This window comes from Paralichthys olivaceus, chromosome 15 (genome assembly GCF_024713975.1).
Source record: "Paralichthys olivaceus isolate ysfri-2021 chromosome 15, ASM2471397v2, whole genome shotgun sequence".
Taxonomy (NCBI): Eukaryota; Metazoa; Chordata; class Actinopteri; order Pleuronectiformes; family Paralichthyidae; genus Paralichthys; species Paralichthys olivaceus.
In genome coordinates, this window is record NC_091107.1 from 1,242,307 (window position 1) to 1,261,484 (window position 19,178).

A 19,178-nucleotide genomic window follows, 5' to 3' on the forward strand; every position below is an offset into this window, starting at 1 on the left:
ACTGTTACTACTACTACTACTACTACTACTACTACTACTACCAATAATAATAATAAATAAAGTAATAATTATAACCTTTAATACTTTGGAATATTCATCTCCCTGTCCAATTTATATTACATTTGTATTTTCACTTTTTTATTTTGCACGTCCACTAATCTTAATAACAACAAGAACAGTAATAGTCTTAGTAGTAGTCATAATAATAATCAAGATATTAACTCTTCATACTGTGCAATATTTATGTCTGCCTGTTCAATTTCTATTTTCATATTTTTATTTTGCATGCCCACTAATCTTATCTTATATTAACAATAATACTTACAGCAATAATAATAATGATAACTTTATTTGTATCGCACCTTTTATGACATCCGTTACAAAGTACTTCACAAAGAGGATGAAGAATGAAAACAAGAATACAAAACATCTGAGGAAAAAAAGTAAATCAATACAATAGCACATAATAACACAATATATAATATGAAATGAAGAATTGAGAAAACAAATTTGATAAGAAACAACATTTTAAAGTGTTGGCTAAGGAAGGGGATATAAGAAACATACATGATAGCAAGAAAAAACAATGTTCAATACATTGTGTATATTTAAAACCCCGTCAACGAAAGGAAATTAAAGTAAATTACAAAATTAAAACTTGATCTAAATCAGTAGTTTACAATCTGCACCTGAAGGTCGCTTTCTTCTTCTTCTACCTGTTGTTGGTTTGTCTCTGCTTCTTTATCCGAGGGAGATCTGAGCCTCCTGAGATCAGCTGCTGCCACCGACTGGTCAGGAGTGGATGTGACCTAATACCAGGTCATGTGAATTCAAACACATCATCTTAATATAATAAATAAATCATAATGAGAGAAGAGTGTAGAAGGAGGGAATCGTCCTCTGTTTGGTTGCAAACAGCAAATCAAAAAAAGAAAGCATAAGAACAAATCAAAAAGCTGTTGCCATCAACACAGATTGAAAACAAGGGAAATGCTCATGTGCTTTTCCTTTGAGTGTTCCACTTCAGAGCCGCTGTATTAAACTCAGGTTAAAGTCTGTGTTTAATCACTTATAATTATTACTTTGCACCTTTGTGTTTAACCTGTATCGCCCCCCTCCATCCATCTCCCTCGTTCTCGCTCCTTCTCAGCCGTCCGACCCCCCTGAGCCTGGTTCCGTTCCACGTCTCTGAATTCTTTTTCCTCGCCATCGTCGCCAAGTCCTCGCTCGTGTCGGGTCTCTGTAAGTAATATTATAAGATCACAGCTCAAACCTGCTTTGTGTGACACGTGCCCTCGGATCACTTCTGTTGTGTGATGGAATAAAACAACAGACTTGATTTGACTTATTTTAAGACAGCGGAGATGATAATAAAGTTTTCTGATGGAGGAGAACACCGGGTTGAGTTGGAGGCTGTTTTATTAAATCCACATAAAAGATAATAGAATTGGACGGCTCGGACACCAGTTTGCAAATTTGAGCCCAAATGGTACTTGAGCGCCAAGTCATCTGAAAAATCACAAACATGATAATAGGAACAAATAAAATTGAAAAAACAGCATCTGATGTTGGAATTATAAAACTCACTTTGTTCTCTTCTGTCTTTGCTGTAAAATCAAAACAGTTTCCACGCATAATAAAATCTAACTACGACAGATGCACGCAGCCATTAGACGTCAGCCGGTCCAACAATTCAGCAGCGAGAACACGGGAGGAACATTTGAAAGCTGTGCAGTTAAAACCACTGAGAACATACATGTTTATGATCTCAGATGTTTGGCCCTAGTGTGTGTATAATTACATATATGTCTTATTTCATTTAAATTGCAAAATGAGAAATACAAAGTAAAGAAAATCCACTTGTATCTAGATTTTTGCCTCACTTGATATATTTAATTCATCCCGTTCAAACCTTATGCAACAGATGATTACATATTTCAAAAATAGCACCTTGCACACAGTTGAACATTCAGACCTATGGGAAAGTATTGGTCTCTGGTTTGTGAGGACGTGAGATGGTCAAGTCAAGAGAACGTCCAGCGTAAGGCTCACAGCTCAAGCTTTGTTTGAGTCCCACTTTCTGGGAACGCAGACGTGGTTTGATGTGGCTCAGCAGCTGAAGAGGGAATGTGAGGAATGTGGAGGAAAGAATCTGAGGAGCTCTGGGAACTAAGGTCACGTTAATACCTGAGCACACACCTGGATAATAACAAAACCTTCCTTGGTGAAGAGATTAATCACATTTTGTTCAGATAAACCGAGACACTGATCGGTTTAGACAAGACAAAAGTTTTCTGTGTCTCATTCTGTCCACAAATTTGCAGAACCCCTTATAATGAAATTCTTCCTTTTTTTTCCTACAGGAGACATAGATGTGCTGATGCACTGGATCCACAATGAAACCATTCATACTGCAGCTACGTGTTAATCTGTGGATGTTGTTCACAGAGACTGTAGCTCCACGCACTTCACTGATATACTATCTAGAGAGCATTCCTCCGCCGAGGCCCAGCAGTCCCCTCGTAGCCAATCACCCGGCCCACACTCACATACATCAGCCCCTGGAATGTGCCGAGTTTCTAATCCTCATGATCCATAAATTATTCTCTGCTAAAGTGGTGAAAATATCAAAAAACGCAGTGTCTCAAAATATTAAAGAAGGAAGGGATGGGGATAGGGATGTGTGATTGACAGTTAGAACTGTCCAGTGGGTGTTACTCCTGGTTTTAAAGAAATCCATACGACGCTGGACAGAAAGGCAGCGTTCTCACTTTTCTTTTTCTTTCTTGGTCCATGTCCCGTCTTCCTTCCACCCCCAAGTTTTCTGGAAATCCGTTTAGTAGTGTAGTAGACAAACAGCGGACAGGGGTGAAAACGTCCTTGGGCCACACGTGCAGACTTTCTTGTTCCCACCCCTCTCTTTCTTTGCAGAGTCTGTGAAATTACTTTTCCTGCACACGGTGGAAAACTACTCGCTCTTATCCAACATGTCCTGAGTGAAACGAGAAGCACTGTTACAGGGCCGCTGGAATAACCTCTAATTTTCCACACCACTGTTCAAAAGTCTCCCTTTTGCCTGCGTACAAAGACTTGGTGGTCGGGGCCTTTGCACTTTGAATTTGGTCGGTGATATGAATGAGCCCCAGCGTATTCAAATGAAACCTTTCATGGGCCAGAGCTCATGAGGCGAGGCGTTCCATTTGAGGATGAAATAATGCAATAACTCCTTTTGGGAAAGCAGGTCCCGGTGCAGCAGGAAGGGCCACGGCTGGCTCCAGAGGGGCAGAACAATTTCCATTATCCAATGGCTCCTTGCCCACAGCGGGGCTATCAGTATCAAAGAGAAGTCTTCTCCCTCACTGCTGTTAGTGTCGCTGAGTCAGGGCCAGAGGAGCTGCTTACTACACCGAACAACACAACTTCACCGGCTATTTTTAAATCTAGTGAAATCAGAATATTGAATCACTTTAAGTAACTTTGTTATACGTGATCCGTGTTTCGAACTCATACAAACACAGATAATTGGTTTTAATTTCACCGGGGACCATGTGTCAAAGATTAAAAACAAGTTTGTGGCTCACAAGCTTCCGTCAGACGACAACTAAACATCACTGCTTCATCCTGAGACATTTATTTCAGCCCAGAACGAAAATACACTTTAGCCAAGTTTGCAAATGTTCAATATTCTATTTGAACATCACACAGAAATATGTTCCAGTGAGCAGAATGGGAACTTTTCAATTTAACGTCTTCATGTTTAATATTCTGATTAAATCCCTAATTTTAATGTGAAGTTTTTATAACTGTGAAAGCAGAAGCAGATTATTGAGCCCAACTTTAGGTAACTGGAAGATTCAGTTGGCCTCAAAGTTTGCAGTGTAGCTGTAAGAGAGAGGAACAGCATCTCAGATAAAAACCAGCAAATATAAGAAACCCAGCCGTCAGTCAAATGCAGTATTTAAAATGAAGACCTCCTCTGAGAATGTAAATATGGAGGCGTCCTAAGAATGAGCTGAAAAACATTGTGTCATTGACAAAAAGAGCTCATTTCATTGGTGTCGGAGGTCGTGAAAGTTCCGATTTGCGTCTCTGATCGGTGAATAATGTGAACTTGATGAAGAGCAGAGGTTAACGGAGGCAATTAAAGGATTAGGTGTATAAAATGAGGTCATTGCTATCAGGAGACCTAAAGTAGTGGCTAATGTTGGTCCTGATGCCCCGAGGTATCGTTTCATTCAGAGAGAAGACGCCCTAAAGATTCATTCTGGAGATTTATACATGTGCAGGGGCTGCACAGTTAAAGACTAAAGTCAGGGCGAGTTGACAATGCTAGAGTTATTTCCCTGGGAGTTTTTAAAAAGTCTTTACTCTGAGATTTGTGTGTTATATCTTCGTTCAACAGGAAGCAGACATATTTGCTTATGTGGGCAAAACTCTGGCAGCGGCTGGTGAAATGATTTAGAGGCTTCTGAGAGAACGAACCTCTTAGTGAGACGGCCAAACACACTTGTGAAGGAGAACAGAGTTGTCTTAGAAATAAAAATACAACCCACAGTTTGGAGGTAAAGTCTCCTCCAGGCCGGGCCATGGAGAGGCTGACAGCTTAATGGGTTCGTTAAGTGAACAACGTGAAATCCTCACGAAATGAACAACTTTCCACAGTTTTTAACTTTATCTTTGCTCCTGATGGTTCACGATGCCGCTGTTGTGTTTCTTTATTTTATTTTCCTGCACGTGAAGCATAACCTCATTTAGGAAAGTGCGATATAAGATATAAAATAAAAGTTTATTATGATATTATGTTAATATTTGTCATGTCGCCATGTTGTGAGGTGAACAAAGAGACTGTCAGAGCCCCATGTCGTGAGAAGCTCACACCTCCACCCGACAAACTTAAACCACACAAACTCACTTAAACATGCCAGATTGAATCTGACCCATTTCACATTCTTCCAAAAAGTTTCGTAGTATTCCGTCTTGTAGTTTTTGTATAATCCTGGTCACAAACAAAGTATGATTGTCCTCTGGCTCCACATACGACACACAAACATCCGTCATGCACCTTTGAATCCAAATGAGTTTTCACAATGTGAACTTCATCGGAAAAAAAATTCCCTTAGATCCAGAAAAAACTTGATGGATTCTTCTTTTTTACATTTTTGATTTCCCTGCTGTGTGGATCAATAAAGTTTTATCTAACTTTTTGCATGATCCTGCTAATGAACACAGAGGAAACACTTCGGGTGGAGCTCGGATATAAACGAGCGTTGGCTTCGATCATCACATGAGTTTAACCCGTCGGAGGTTTATGGCAGACAGCGACCCCTTGTGGTTATAATGTTAAGGTTAAACCACACACTGTAAATAAAGATGGACGAGATGACTAAAGCCTCCTCCATGTTAGCCAATGGGACGTGGATGACACTAAATAATCAAAGTGAATGTAAAATACATTTCTTTTATTTCTCATTAAAACCGACTCGGTTGGTCGTGAGTGCATCGTTGGGAACTTCGAGACCATGGTTCCATCCTCCACACTCCTCCACAGACTTTGGCTCGATGGGCGATAAACAGCAGCGTTTGTATCCAAGTTAATTTGGCTTCATTTCTGGATAGCGGGAGGAAGTGGAGACGCATCGTCCATCTTTATTTACGGGTTATTGGTTCCAGACGAGGGAACCACACACGCTCATGTGAACAAATATCCGGCCCCGGCTGGTGAAATGATTCAGAGGCTTCAGAGACATAACTCTGAGTGGACGTACCTTTTAGTGAGACGGCCAAACACGAGCCTAAAAGAAACCAGCCAGTGTTTGAACGCTGAAGAAAAACGTTCAGACATAAAGTCTCATAGAGCCGGCGTGTGCACGGGGGAGGGTGACAGCTTAATGGGATTGTTAAGTTTAACTATGAGATGCCACATGTACCTTTGGCGAAGCAATGAAAAACATGCTGCGCTAACAAACAATATGACACAACAATATGGCTGACATCATGTTTACAGTGCAGCCTGTCACAGCTCAATCTGTCACACGTCACGCTGCGTCACGTCGGGTTTAATTATAGCTTTGTAATTGGGCTTCATTTGGATTTTTCCCTTTTTTCCCCCCATACAACATTAAATACATTTGGAGGGAGAATATTTTATTTGTCTGCACTCTTGTGAAAACAACATGATCTCATTTCTGTCTACAAGTAATTTGCAACCGGTGTGTACGTCTTGAAAGAGGCTTAATTTAATCTACATTGTCACTCAGTAGAGCACAAACCTTGAATTCAAACAAACTTTATATCTAAGTCCACAAATTACCACGTAACACCTCTAATCCCCTATGAAACCACATTTAAATCTATGAGATCCAGACTTTTATCTTGTATTCCTACATTTAATTTGATTCTTCCTTGACGTATACCTCATCCTTACACCAAGTTTCATAATAATCCGTCTCTTAGTTTTAGCGTAATCCTGCTACATAACAAAAAAATAAATAAAACCAGGTACATGCTGTTAAAAAGCTGTTTTAATCCTTTCAAACTTTAGATTCAAATTAGAATAAAAATTGTACATTCAGGATTTAAAAGCCCGAAATGTCTGAAAAAAGCCTCAGTATCTTAATTTGGCGAGAACGAGAACGGATGAACCTGCAGCCGCTACTTTCTGCTATCGCTCTTTCCTATCTCACCGTAACCTGAACGTGAATAAAGGAGGAGTGATCGAGAAAGTGACAGAATCCAAGATCAAGATAAAGAGAACACAGATGAAAAACTTTTGGTGGAGCTAATTATATAAACGAGAATAATAAGAAACACGAATTTAACCCATCGAGGTTTTAGGTACACAGCGACCCCTTGTGGTTATAATGTTGAGATTAAACCATAGACTGTAAATAAAGATGGACGAGATGACCATAGTGTCTTGATCGCCCCCTGGTGGCTGGCTGCAGTAGAGGTCATAAAACCTGCCTCCTCCATGTTAGCGGATGTGATCATGGACCAAACTAAAACGTACACATCAAATAAAATGTTCTTAAAGATGGTCTCGACATTTCGGGTCAGAAACCAGTAACTTTGGTTTTAATTATTTGATTCTATAAAAAACGAGGCGCAGTTTGAGGTCACACAGATGACAGCGCTTGTATCTGGAATATTTTGGCTTCTCTGGAAACTGCTACGAGGAGGTAGAGATGTGGTGTCTCGGCTATTTTTGTGCCAGAAATGTTCTCACTAAGATTAAAGGTGTTTACTGTTTCACTAAGTGGACTTAAGTAAGGCTTTCAGCCATCTAGGCTTTCTAATGGTGCGCTCCTCCTTTCTTTTAAACACTCCTGAGGTGCACTTCACAGCCTTCATTACCTCAGTGTCCGATCCTGTTCGGATAGAAGCCTCATGCTCTGGAAATTACGTTTTTACTCAAGTTAACTGCTGCAGCAAGTTCATTCTGTAGGAAATGTAACAGTGAGCAGATCACTCTCGGTCTTCTACTGATCCTGAGAGCATCAGTGACGCAACAGAGACAAAACCGAACTCTCAGTGTGCAAAATTAGCTGATCTGTATTTTCAGACGATGTGTTTATTCTGAGGAACGATGACACTTTAACTGCGACGCACGACACGTTGCCCCAATCGCAGCATTTGTCTCTGCAGAGAAACTCAAAAACTTTTCATTTTCTTCCAGCCAGTGACCAAACATTGGATTCCCCTCACTTGATAAGTGGCCTTTAATAAAGCCCCAGCAGTTATTGCTGCTCTCAGCAATACGATTACAAACATATTTTCTCCCGCCGCCTCAAGTGCGGCATTAAATTGTCAGTAACTCCTTCATGCACAAATGAAAAACAAGGATACGACTCTTTCATTTATGTTGTGCTCACCACAATCTCCTTTAATAGCACTGATCTGCTCATTGAACCACAGACATTATGCTTCGACTGGATTAAAGAGATGCAGCTTCATCGAGAGCTTCCGGGGGAAGAAAAGTGTTAAATAGTAAAATACTGTATAGTCAATTAAAAACCTTAATTACTTGTGAGAAGTTAATTGCATGCGCTGCTGAAGTCATAGACGACTGGAGAGGAACTTTTCCAGTCGCTCTGAAATAATATTTACAGCAGATACAGATTCTACAGCAGAGACAGATTTTTAGCTTGAGGATGTGCAAATATATCAACACCTGCCGGGATCTGAGGTTGCTGTGCTGACGCAAGCAGCTCTGGGTGTGACACAGCTTGTTTCACTCACATTTCACACCAGACTGCATTAAACAGCCTTCTGTCCTTTGTCTGCGACCGGTTTTCCTGTTTTAACTCTGAAGAATTGCAAATACGCTTTATTTCAAGAGATCGTCTTTTGAGGAAAGTTTTCAACGTTGTTGGATGTGAAAATGTAAAATAGAACAAATTGTGAATAAACATCAAACTTAACAAGAAAATCAAGGTTCAGGTTGGTTGAACTTCCCTCAGGAAACTGGCCAGTATATTCCACGATGGACAGATTTCCACACAGATAAAAAAAAAAGCAACTGTTGATCCTGATCGCTTCACACTGAAGTAGAGAAGTTTTGTCTTAACTATTTTCAATTATCCATCACACAAAGACAACAGCTTGCTCTTTCAGGGGGGCTTATGTGCTTCTGTGCCCCAGTTGCCAGGCAACCAGCTGAGATCCCAAGAAGTCACAGTAGTGGTCAAGAAATCATCTGAAAGCTAAAAAGAGCAAAGTGATATTTTTACACTTTGGTTTTTTGTGCAGAAAAAACCACACTGTCTGGGGTTAGAGGCCATGAAAGCCCTGTGGTTGAGGTTCGGAAAAAAAAAATCCTGCTTTTGGTTAAATAAATGTGTTTTTTCTTAAAATCACCACGAGGCAATGAATCCGTAAAAGAAGCTGAGCAAAGTGCTGTGAGTGCTGAAACATGAATATGAAATAATTGTAAATGCAAATTGGTATTTTACAGCAAGGCGGAAAAGATATGCCTGTGAACATTTTACGTATGTCAGCATACCCTCGTGGGGTTTGGCTCAGGCCCAACTGCTGACTTGGAGGAGGCAGTGTTTTTGACACATACTGCAGCCAGCCACCAGGGGGCGATCAAGCTGACTCAATCCATCTTAAGTCTATGATTCAGACATAATAGCGACATTTATATTTAACCACCGGGGGGCGATCAAAATGATTTGGCTTCTCTTAATTGGAGCTGTCATGTCATCACAGTGATTTTTAATATTATTATTGAGCCTTCTGTTTCTCTCTTTATTCCCACGAACCCTCTCCGCACCCTGAGGTTACGTCTCAGTTAAAATCCGGTCCGCTGTTGGAGGGAGAACTCTCTCACGGGCCCTTTGCCTCGTCCCACTGAAGTGGAGTGTTCTTCTGTTGCCTCATTGAAAACAAAGCTCAGATCTTAGCTCAGCATTAAACATGACTGTCAGCGGCAAGTATCGAGACGGAGAGTCTGCTTTAAAAATCCGCGGCGTCTAAAAGAGGCTCTGTGATGATGAACTGGACTGAAGATCTTACGGAGTGATTTCCCTTTCATCCGGCTACAAGTGCAGTCTCTTTGTGAGTCTTCTTTGTTGTTCGCCGTCTACAGCGATCGGATCTCATCTTACACACATATGTGCATTTACGTTTCCTGCAGAGGTGGAGCGATGTCGTGAAAAGAGAAAAAGTTGAGCTTCTTCAGAAACACAATGGAAAAAGTCGAGTTCAGCTGTGAAGGTTTTCCTCCACGTGCATCACCTCCTGGTCAAACCTGACGAGTCTAAGGGATGAAACCTCATCCCGGGTGTTTTCCCTCCACCAGCGGTTTGTGATCCGTCTCCAGTTTGAGTGTCAGGCCCACCAGATAAGAGCTTTGACACTCACAGGCCCTCACACTTTTGTTCAGTCTCCGACATGCTCCTCAGATTGTGTGCAGCCGCCACCGGCTCCTCTAGATGCTCCGTTCCCTCAGGAGGCTGAATCTGCTGAAACGGTTGGTTTTAGCACCGGGGCCAAGACCGATCTCCCGGGAACTCCAGCTCTGCTTTAATTGTCTGGAAAGACTCCTGCTGCGCTCCGACTCGTCGTCCTGTTCCTCTTCACCAGCACGTCTCTCTGGAGGTCGGAGATGTCTGTGAAATATGTAAAGACACATATATACTGTGAAAGTGAAGTCGAGAGAGAGGGTGCATGAGCAAAGGTTGTGACCACTGGAAAGCACTTGATCCGATGCACTGGTTGTTATTACCTCTGCCAGGGAGGTTACAGTTTCCGTTCTTACAAAGAGTCAGAGACATGTTGACAGAATACACACTGTACTACTACACTGTACTGCAAGTAAAAATATAGTGTATTTTGACCGTTTGTGTATTCTGCCTCACATTGGGGATCGTCCTTTTCTATATACATATGGTTCTGAATTCAGAATAACATGAAATGCAAGAATTACAGATAATCATATAAAAAAAAAAATCAGCTTTCAATGCAGTGGAGGAAGCAGGATTAATGACCTATGCTGCAGACAGCCACCAGGTGGTGATAGAGGCACTTTGGCTTTTTTACGATGCAACTAGCTTGCATGGTTAAATCTTAATTTTAGATTAAGTTAAAGTACACATGTTGATTTGTGTGCATTCTCCTTTTTGAACAAATAAACATATAAACTGTGTTAAGGACCGAAATTCAGGAAAAATATTCAGTTGACACATCATTAGGTTTTTGATTTTACAGTAAGAAGATATTTGAGGACAATTACGTCCCTGGAGAATTTAAAAGTTATTTGTATGTGTTCTAAAGTTCAGACTGAACTAATGTTAAATGATAAAAAAGCTTCATTTAAAAACCATGAACGTGTGCACTGTTCCTGCAGCTTTGTCAAATGACCTGTGATGGAAGTTTCACTCTGTAAAATGAGGCCACATTTGTTTGTCAAGAAAAACACTTGTCACCAAACTCTCTGCAGCATGAGGCAAATTTGCAAATGATGAGTTTTCTCATTTTATTTTTTAATTTCTTCGCATTTGCATAAACCCTTTGAGTGTCAACCTCATGCTGGTGCTGGAGAATAAATTAAAAACGATCAACAAAGTCATAAGACAAGACACAAAACATTGTCTGGGAAACAAAAATGTTGTTTGTGCAAATCCACGGTGTACATGAAAGTTCATGGGATCCTCTCGGCACCATGGATATCTGCACAAACATTATGCAGATTCATTGCATATGTGTAAAGATATAACATGAACAATTCCACTCTGGATCTAAAACAAGACTAAATCCTGATTACTTCCATCAAACTTGGTGCAGGGACGAGGCCGGAGAACAACTCAATCAACTTCCTTTAACTTTTTATCATCATCATTACGAAAATCATTAACGGCTGCTCCAGGTCAACCTGGACGCTGTGTAGAATGAATGAGGGGGATCACCCTCCTTCCTCCCGGGGGTCTGAGGGAGGATGAAGAGGAGGAACCGTCGCCCTGCAAAACAAAACAAGAGCTAACAAGAGCTAACAAGAGCTAACGCTTTTATTCAACCGGAAAAAAACAGGATAGGACGAATCAACTCTCCAATATCATTTAACTTTATGTTTTTTTAATATTTACCATGATTAGTTAAAATTATTATTTAAATGTGTTTCAACAGTTCTTTTCTGTTTATTTTGTCCCAACCCCCACACTTTCATATTCATACATTCACTCAACCAGAATCCTTCCCCCTTTATACCTTCAATTATTTCTTATTGATTAATTAGTTCTCGCTTAATGCATAAAATCCGTATCAGCCCCGCGAGAGTGTTACAGTTCGTCTTATCTTGTTTATTCTCACTTTAAACAAACAGACACCAAAACAGGCTGCGGCAAATAAATATTCAAACAAGAACAGAGAGGAAAATAAACGAATCGTGTCTGATTCCAAATTCAGGTATTCGGGAAAAACAAAGCACGAATACAAACAAAAAGGAAATAGCTGCACATTTTATTCCAGTTTCTGAAACATCAAACCGAGGCTCCACGTTGTGTCGACGACAACACGAAGACAAAGACGAGTCAAACGGCTGAAAAACAGGAAAAAAACGTTGCTTTAACCACAGTGTGACAGCAAAAAGACGAACGTCAGCATCAAACGAGTCAGTCACACACGGAACTCTCAGTGCAACCAGTGGTGATATCAATAAATCACGCTGCATCAAAAGCAACAAATCTGACAAAACCCACAAACCTGTGAGCATAAGTAATTCACACACGTGGAACAAACCCAGCGAGGGAATCTTTAACACATTTCACAGAATGTGTTTAGTTTCAGCCGTGAAGCTGGAAAGGGGCGATATTTGTGTTCGTTGACTTATTTCAGAATAAAAATGTATTTTCAAGCAAAGACAAGAGTTTAACCATCTGTTGTACGTAAAATAAAATCACTAGATAATTTATGTTTATAATATTTCATGTAATGGAATATATATCAGTACACAGTGGTTTAAGTTATACAACGTCATGTAAGATAAAATCTAATAAATCTCTTTCTGACAGTTTGTCGTGGGTAGGCTGAGAGAATCGAACACGTACTGGAGGTAAATCAACTGATTTCCGCTCTTTAACCAAAATGTGACAATTAGTACTTTGTAAATGTCACGGGGATGAAATAACAGATTGTGGCGTCTAATACATTAACGGACCATTAACAGTCTGGTCGCACCTGGAACAGTTGAAGCCTGCGGCAGCTCCCTCGGCCTCTGTGGAGAACCGCAGTCTGTCTCTTTCACCTGCCGTCGCTGCCGCTCGGGCTCAGGTGGAGTAACTGGAAAATTGCAAGTGACTTGATTTGCATAAGTGGTTCTGATAAATTAGCGGCTTAAGCTGAGAATTCTAACAAGCACCAGTTGTGTATTTGGGCACAGTGGGACTTAGCATGCCTGTTAGCCTCTTCTTGTGAGCGGCCCTTAAGAAAAACACAATGAGCTCTGCATATTTTTACATGATGAACAGGCCACAGGGAAGTGATTTAATTTGTTGGACCTCTCGACATGAGAGTCTCCACCGATTCTGATCTTTGCTGAATTAACTTTCCTTTCACGCAAGGCAAAGAATGTGAGCTTCAGAATTAATATGACAGGGTCTCTGAGCCCGACGTCAAACAAACACAGGAGTATTTTTCTAAAAGACAAATAATTTAAACACTTCAATATCCTTTTTTTTTTTTGTCTGAACCTATGGGCTATAAATAAAGATGGCCGACATGTCAGGCCCCTATAAGTGAAGCCAAATCCTCCTGATAGTCCCCCTGGTGGCTGGCTGCAGTATGGTTCATAAACCCAGCCTCCTCCATGTTAGCAGATGGTTCACGGACAAACTCAATAGTCAAAGTACATAACAAATGATTGGTTTCTTTCATTTCAGGTAGAGCTCATCACGTGTTCTTGTTTCAGATAAGTTTGATTCGTTCGACGATGGAAAGATGAAACATCATGATTGACGGCTGAGACTGACACGTAATTGGTCGAGCGTATTTAATGGCTGGACCTTGACACCACGGATGAAGATGCGTCGACCAACTCAGAGACGAGGACAAGTAAATAGAAAAATGTCCGTTGCAGCTCTTTCTCGCCTTCTTTAAGTTGTGCTCTGTAGCTTTGTCCTCTAACTCTCACTACATCACAACTGGACCTGTGGACATTCTGCACTGAAAGACTGGTGCAGAAACCTAGCAGACGCTTTTTTCTGAAACAAACACAGCGGTTACATTTGTGAGTCACTTTCAATTTCATCCACCCGCCCATTATTTATACAGCTGTCAAGAGGCAGGAATGACGGGTCACCAGGGAATCATAGGACCAAAATACAGATGTGAACATCCTTCACACGACACCTGTGGTCATCGGTGGTACCTGAGCAAACAGAGATTAAATATCCCTATTTATAAATATAATGATAATTCATTCAGCTCGCTGTCGTCCTCTGTAAGTGTCTCTGGTCCCTTTCACATGTCTTCAGCCATCATGAGCCATTTACCTGTGTTCACCAGCATCATTATGGATTCCACGTCTGTAGAGGGCTTCATGCTGGATAATTAACCCATTAGCCATCCTGTGACCCCCTGATGGACACTTCTAATGATAGACATGTCACCTGACACAGTATTAAAAGCTTGGGGCTAACGAATAGCATTAATGACGGCTACTCTTCCCTCGAGTGCACCAGGGAGACAGCCTGTGCAAAACATGCAATGGAAATATCGAAGTATGAACACTCATGTTTCTGTCTCGAAATAATATTCAGCTGCTTCACATGAAACACAAGATCTTCACCTAATGCACTTGGAGTGTTAGTGCACAGAATCCACAGTCCTTGGTTTCTTCCTATATTTACTTCATAAAGTACTGTAATATCCTGCATGTACAGTGGGTACTCAGCCTTAGAGGACAGTTAAAGGTGCAGGTGTATATTTTGTATATCTCTTATTTTTTTGTCGTGTAAATCATCAAACTGCAAATCTAGTTAGTTTTGCTTTATGTGTGTATCTGTCTATCAGCTGGTGAATTTACATATCTGATGGTATTTACAGGGTACAGGCGTTACTGCTAAACGTGCACTTGCAGTCCTTGTGGGAAATAAGTGATAATAATCACAAAATATGGTTTTGTGGAATAAGCGCTTAGTTGACGATGGATCAGAAAAATGAAACAGTTTAAAGTTACGGATGTTTTCATTCTAACCTTAGCTGAAGCCTCTCAGTAGCTTCAGCTATAAAACTACATCTACCATTGACGCTTACGCCACGAAATTTTAGTCCCATGCAGAAATGAAAAGGTTCCTTCAGACCGTTGTTCACCTTAACGTCCACCACGACCATAAGAACAGGAGCGATTAGACAAATAAACCTGCTGACGAGTTAACGTCCCACGACTACAAGCAGCTATTCAGCGACAGTCCACCAGGTGGCGGTAATGTAGAGGTCTCAACCCAACACCCACCGTTAACATGGAGGAGATTTGACAAGCAATTGCAAAACGATGGAGTGCTCGACCAATCAGCGATCTGTAAGCCCCACCCCTAAGATTCCTGGTGAAATTGTCGGAACTGGGTGAAAATATTTCCCGAGAACTTTCTGAAAACCTGGTCCCAGCTGGAAATGAGTTCCTGCAGAGGTTGATGGTTCGGGTTCCTGGTTCCTGTGGTGAACACATGATGATTATCACACGTCATTAAAGCTCGTTAACTAAGTCACGAACACAGAAACATCGTCAGAAGGTTTGAACCATCGAACCTTGGCTCCTTACCAAAATAAGAGTCTGCCTAGGTGTTCACTCCTCCAGATTGACACTTTTCCTGTGATGAAGAGGAGGCGGGTAAAAGTCCACGTGATTTCTTTCAGTCCCTGGTGAAGAGCAGTTTTCATCCAAGTTCAACGAACCGAACACGGACTGAACCGGAACTGAGGAACCGTCCCTCTAAAATAAAAGCACAGCCTTTTAAACAACAGTTTTTCGCCTGGAAGTGAAATGAACTTTAAAAAACATCCAGAGTGAGTTTCAAACATTTCAACTGATGCATAACATACATATTCACTCATGCTATTGTGAAAAGGGTTTGAATGTTTGTGTGTTTGCTGTAATGGATCATAAACTAAACCAACATTCACTATAATCTGTTAAATATCTTCTCAAACCTTTATTTACCATCTATGTGTATCTTAAATGTATTGATGCCTGTATGAATATCGATGTATATATATATATATATATCTACATGTCTTTAACTCATACTTTGTTGTGGATTCAAGCTACATTCTCACCACATTATTTCAAGTGTTAGCATAAATAACTAATTCTCAAACAGCAATTATAATAATAATGATAATATACATAATAATAACAATAAAAAGAGTGCTGTTAGGCCTCCTTCTATGAATACTATCAACCAAAATACTATGTTGACTACTAGGTAGGCCTGCAAAGCTTCTCCTACTTTACTTGTACTATATGTATGTACATGTATATGTATATCATCATTAGTTGTAGTAGTAGGCCTAGTAGTTTGATAGGCTACTTGTGATAAATGAGTAATGATGATTCCCATCGTGTATATATTATCTTTACACTCATTGAATTCAGTGACACAGTATTTCCATTTATTCATAAATCCTTTGGCTAAAAAAAACAAAAAACAGTTCTTTTATTTTGAAAGCCCTCACCGGACGTGTGTGTGGCACCATCGTTAAATTGACGCGCAGCAGCTGCGGTTCGCTGTTTTAAGGTGAAGACGTTTAGTTTGGAGCGGAGTTAAGAACCGGGACCGAGGCGGCGTTGGTTCGGACTGGACACCGACAGAAGCTGCCCCAAACCCCGCAACAAAGCCCGCGCAGACCGGAGGAGCGGTCGGAGCGCACCGCTGGATTTACGCACGATACAGACAGAGACCAGAAGCGGAGTTGTTGGGACTTGGCTGCGGCGCAGACTCCGGTGAGCAGCGGCAGAAGCACCGACGATGCTCGGCTCCGGTTCTCCGGCTCAGACACCTCAGAGCAACCCGGAATAAGACGCGTAAAGTGGGTGTCCTGCTCATTCCTGCTCCACCGGCTCGAGGAGCGATGTCCCCCCGCTGAGCGTCGCCTCACGCCGCGGTAGGTGAACTACTGGAACCTGGAGAATTAAATAAAAAAAAGCGACTTGTGTTCGAACGTGAACGATTCCTCCTCCGGCTCGTGTGTGGATGAACCGGGAGAAGTCAGTGACAGCTGCGGCGGAACGGTGCGTACCCGCCGGGTGGACCCTCTCTCCCCCCCGGCCCCTTCTCTCCCTCTCACCGTCTCCATGATTTACGCACGGATTTAGATATCTTTGAATTGGAGACTGTTTTCTCACGGACAGATTCCACCGGTCTGTCTGGAGCTCCTCGCGCAGGGCTGCTGGAGCCAGGACGCGCGTCATCTCTCCACTCCTGTCCGCTGGTTTCTGATTCTGTCTGTGGAGGGGGGGCGGGGGGGGGGACACAATAAGGCTTTTGCGCACGGTCGTTTCCAGGAGCGCAGTGGCTTCTTTGCTTTTCCATTTTTTGGAGCCGAATACTTGTAACTTTCTTCTCCCATGTGGAAACAAACCTCGGCTCCTGTTTTTTCTTTTTGCTTGGAGCAGACGCGGATCGGCCGTGCCTTAGATTTGCTGCTCGCCAAGACGCATGAAACACGGAGGTGGACAGTGATGGTTCACTGAAGACCCACAGTGAGGTGTCACTCACGCACACACACACACACACACACAGAGGAAAAACGCGCAGATAATTATCTTTCTATTGCGCATTATCCAACTTGAGATCCCCGGAGGAGCTGCGCCGGCACCGCGTGGAGCCGAACACCTGCACCGAGGTTTATTTATCTGGAACAACTGGGATTTAACGTCCACCCGCTGGGATCTGTACCATGTCCGGTGCACGGGATTTCAGATGGACTCTCCTCATCTGTGTGGCGGCGCTTTCATATGGTGAGTGGACCCCCCCCCCCCACCTTCTTTTCAATTGCGTTGCATAGGAAAGTGTTGGTGCCAAATTTCTGCAACATGCTGCTGCAGCAGAGGCAGCTGCGGTTGTGATTGGTCATTTTGGGATGATGGACACACACACACACACACACACACACACACACACACACACACACACACACACACACACACTGTGTTGGCTCCATGACTTCATAAGACATTACATTGATTTACATTGGTTTTTCCTGGAGACTTGATCTAACCTCAAATGTACTATTTTCCTAACATTTATTTAAAATATACCTGAATTTAAACCTGAACCTTAAAACATGTGTTTACCTGAATATTTTTATGATCCACGTTGTGGGTTCTTGGTTTTTGGCCCCAACATGTGACTGTGTAAAGATCTTTATCAGTGGAAGCTCCTGTTGGTTCTTCCTGGTGAGGTTAAATATCGAGGATCTCAGGTGCAGTGTCTGAGATCAGTCGTCTGCGTTCATCAAGTTACCACCCTCTCCATCCTCGTACTCGTCAGGCCACAGGAAGAGGCATCAGTACAGATGATTCCTCAGGGAGGGATCAGTTGGGAGGTTACAGCCACAGACTTACAACATGTTACACAACCGTCTGTCCTCGGTCTCCTTTTGATTTCATCTTCTGTACATGTTCAGAGAATTGTCTCTGGGGTCGTGGGGCTGAAGATGATTCCCTGTCATGTCCCAGTGATCTACTTGGACTCCAAAAACATAAATCCTCCTTTAATATCCAACTCCTCCTTATCGACGCAGCAGCAGTGTTTCCAGCAGCGAGCCCCGAGTATATGTTCTTCTGAGGGGCGAAACGAGGAGAGCCACTGCACACAGTGACAGTTTCAGCCTCTGTTAATACATTTGCAGCCCAACTTCAAGACTCAAATGTGCTTCAGGTGAAGATTGAGAGTTCCACCTGCTGCACGGAGGCAGAGACCCCCCCTCACTTACTGCACAACCAGCCTGTGCATTCTTCTCATGCGGTTCTTGCACAATATCTCCTCTCTCCTACTCGCTTCCACTAAGTCTGGCCTCGGTTTCATTACCACACAAAAGAAACGCCCACGTGTGCACTGAGGAACATACTCTCCTTGATGATTTCAGCCAGCGCTGCTCTGCCTACCCACGTCCTGCTAACGCCTGTGGTCAGCGTTGCTCCGCGCAGGGATACCCACCCTCCTGGACGATGATGGCGCTGCTGTCAAAACCAATTGCGGTAACAGATTTGGCGTTGCCGTTGCCTGCGAGGATGGATCTCAGAGGCTGTCGGCCTTCGAGACCTCGAGTTCCTCGCTCACACACACACACACACACGTACAGGAACCTCACTGCTCTCAGCCTCACCATTTACACCCGTCGCCTCTCGTCCCTCTCGTATGCTAAGTAAACAATTTGCAAGAACACTTCAAGAGAAATGATGTCGACTTGCAGCGAAGCAGACAAATCCCCAGGTGTGAAAAAGCAATATCATGAACCGCCCTGGAGAAAATACAGTTCTGTAATGAGAACATTATTCCTCATTCTTCAGCAGCTAGATTTATATTTTCTTACAAATTGGCTGGTAAACAAGATAAAGATTCATTTTACCGCAGAGCCGATTAAATAAAAACCTCGCTGGGGTTCTTATCAAGATGCTTCAGATATCGGTCGACCTGAAGGAATCTGAAAAAAAAAAAAAGGGTTCCCGCTCTTCTTAT

The 19,178-nt window shown here is 42.2% G+C and overlaps 1 protein-coding gene and 1 long non-coding RNA gene across 2 annotated transcripts in view; one reads left to right on the top strand and one right to left on the bottom strand.

The window, feature by feature from the left end:
* Nucleotides 1–478: 478 nt before the first annotated feature.
* Nucleotides 479–16,369, bottom strand: LOC138413808 (uncharacterized). Its single transcript, XR_011246215.1, has 3 exons — nucleotides 16,171–16,369; nucleotides 15,257–15,427; nucleotides 479–15,148 (listed from the first exon to the last, which is right to left on the bottom strand). It is a non-coding gene; the product is annotated as an uncharacterized lncRNA (long non-coding RNA).
* The window catches only part of tmem132e (transmembrane protein 132E), a 294,983-nt gene continuing 292,173 nt past the window's right edge, over nucleotides 16,369–19,178 (top strand). The window contains exon 1 of the mRNA XM_069539842.1: nucleotides 16,369–17,455. Coding sequence (XP_069395943.1) covers nucleotides 17,395–17,455 — 61 coding nt within the window. The 5' untranslated portion in view covers nucleotides 16,369–17,394. The remainder of the gene's footprint in view (nucleotides 17,456–19,178) is intronic.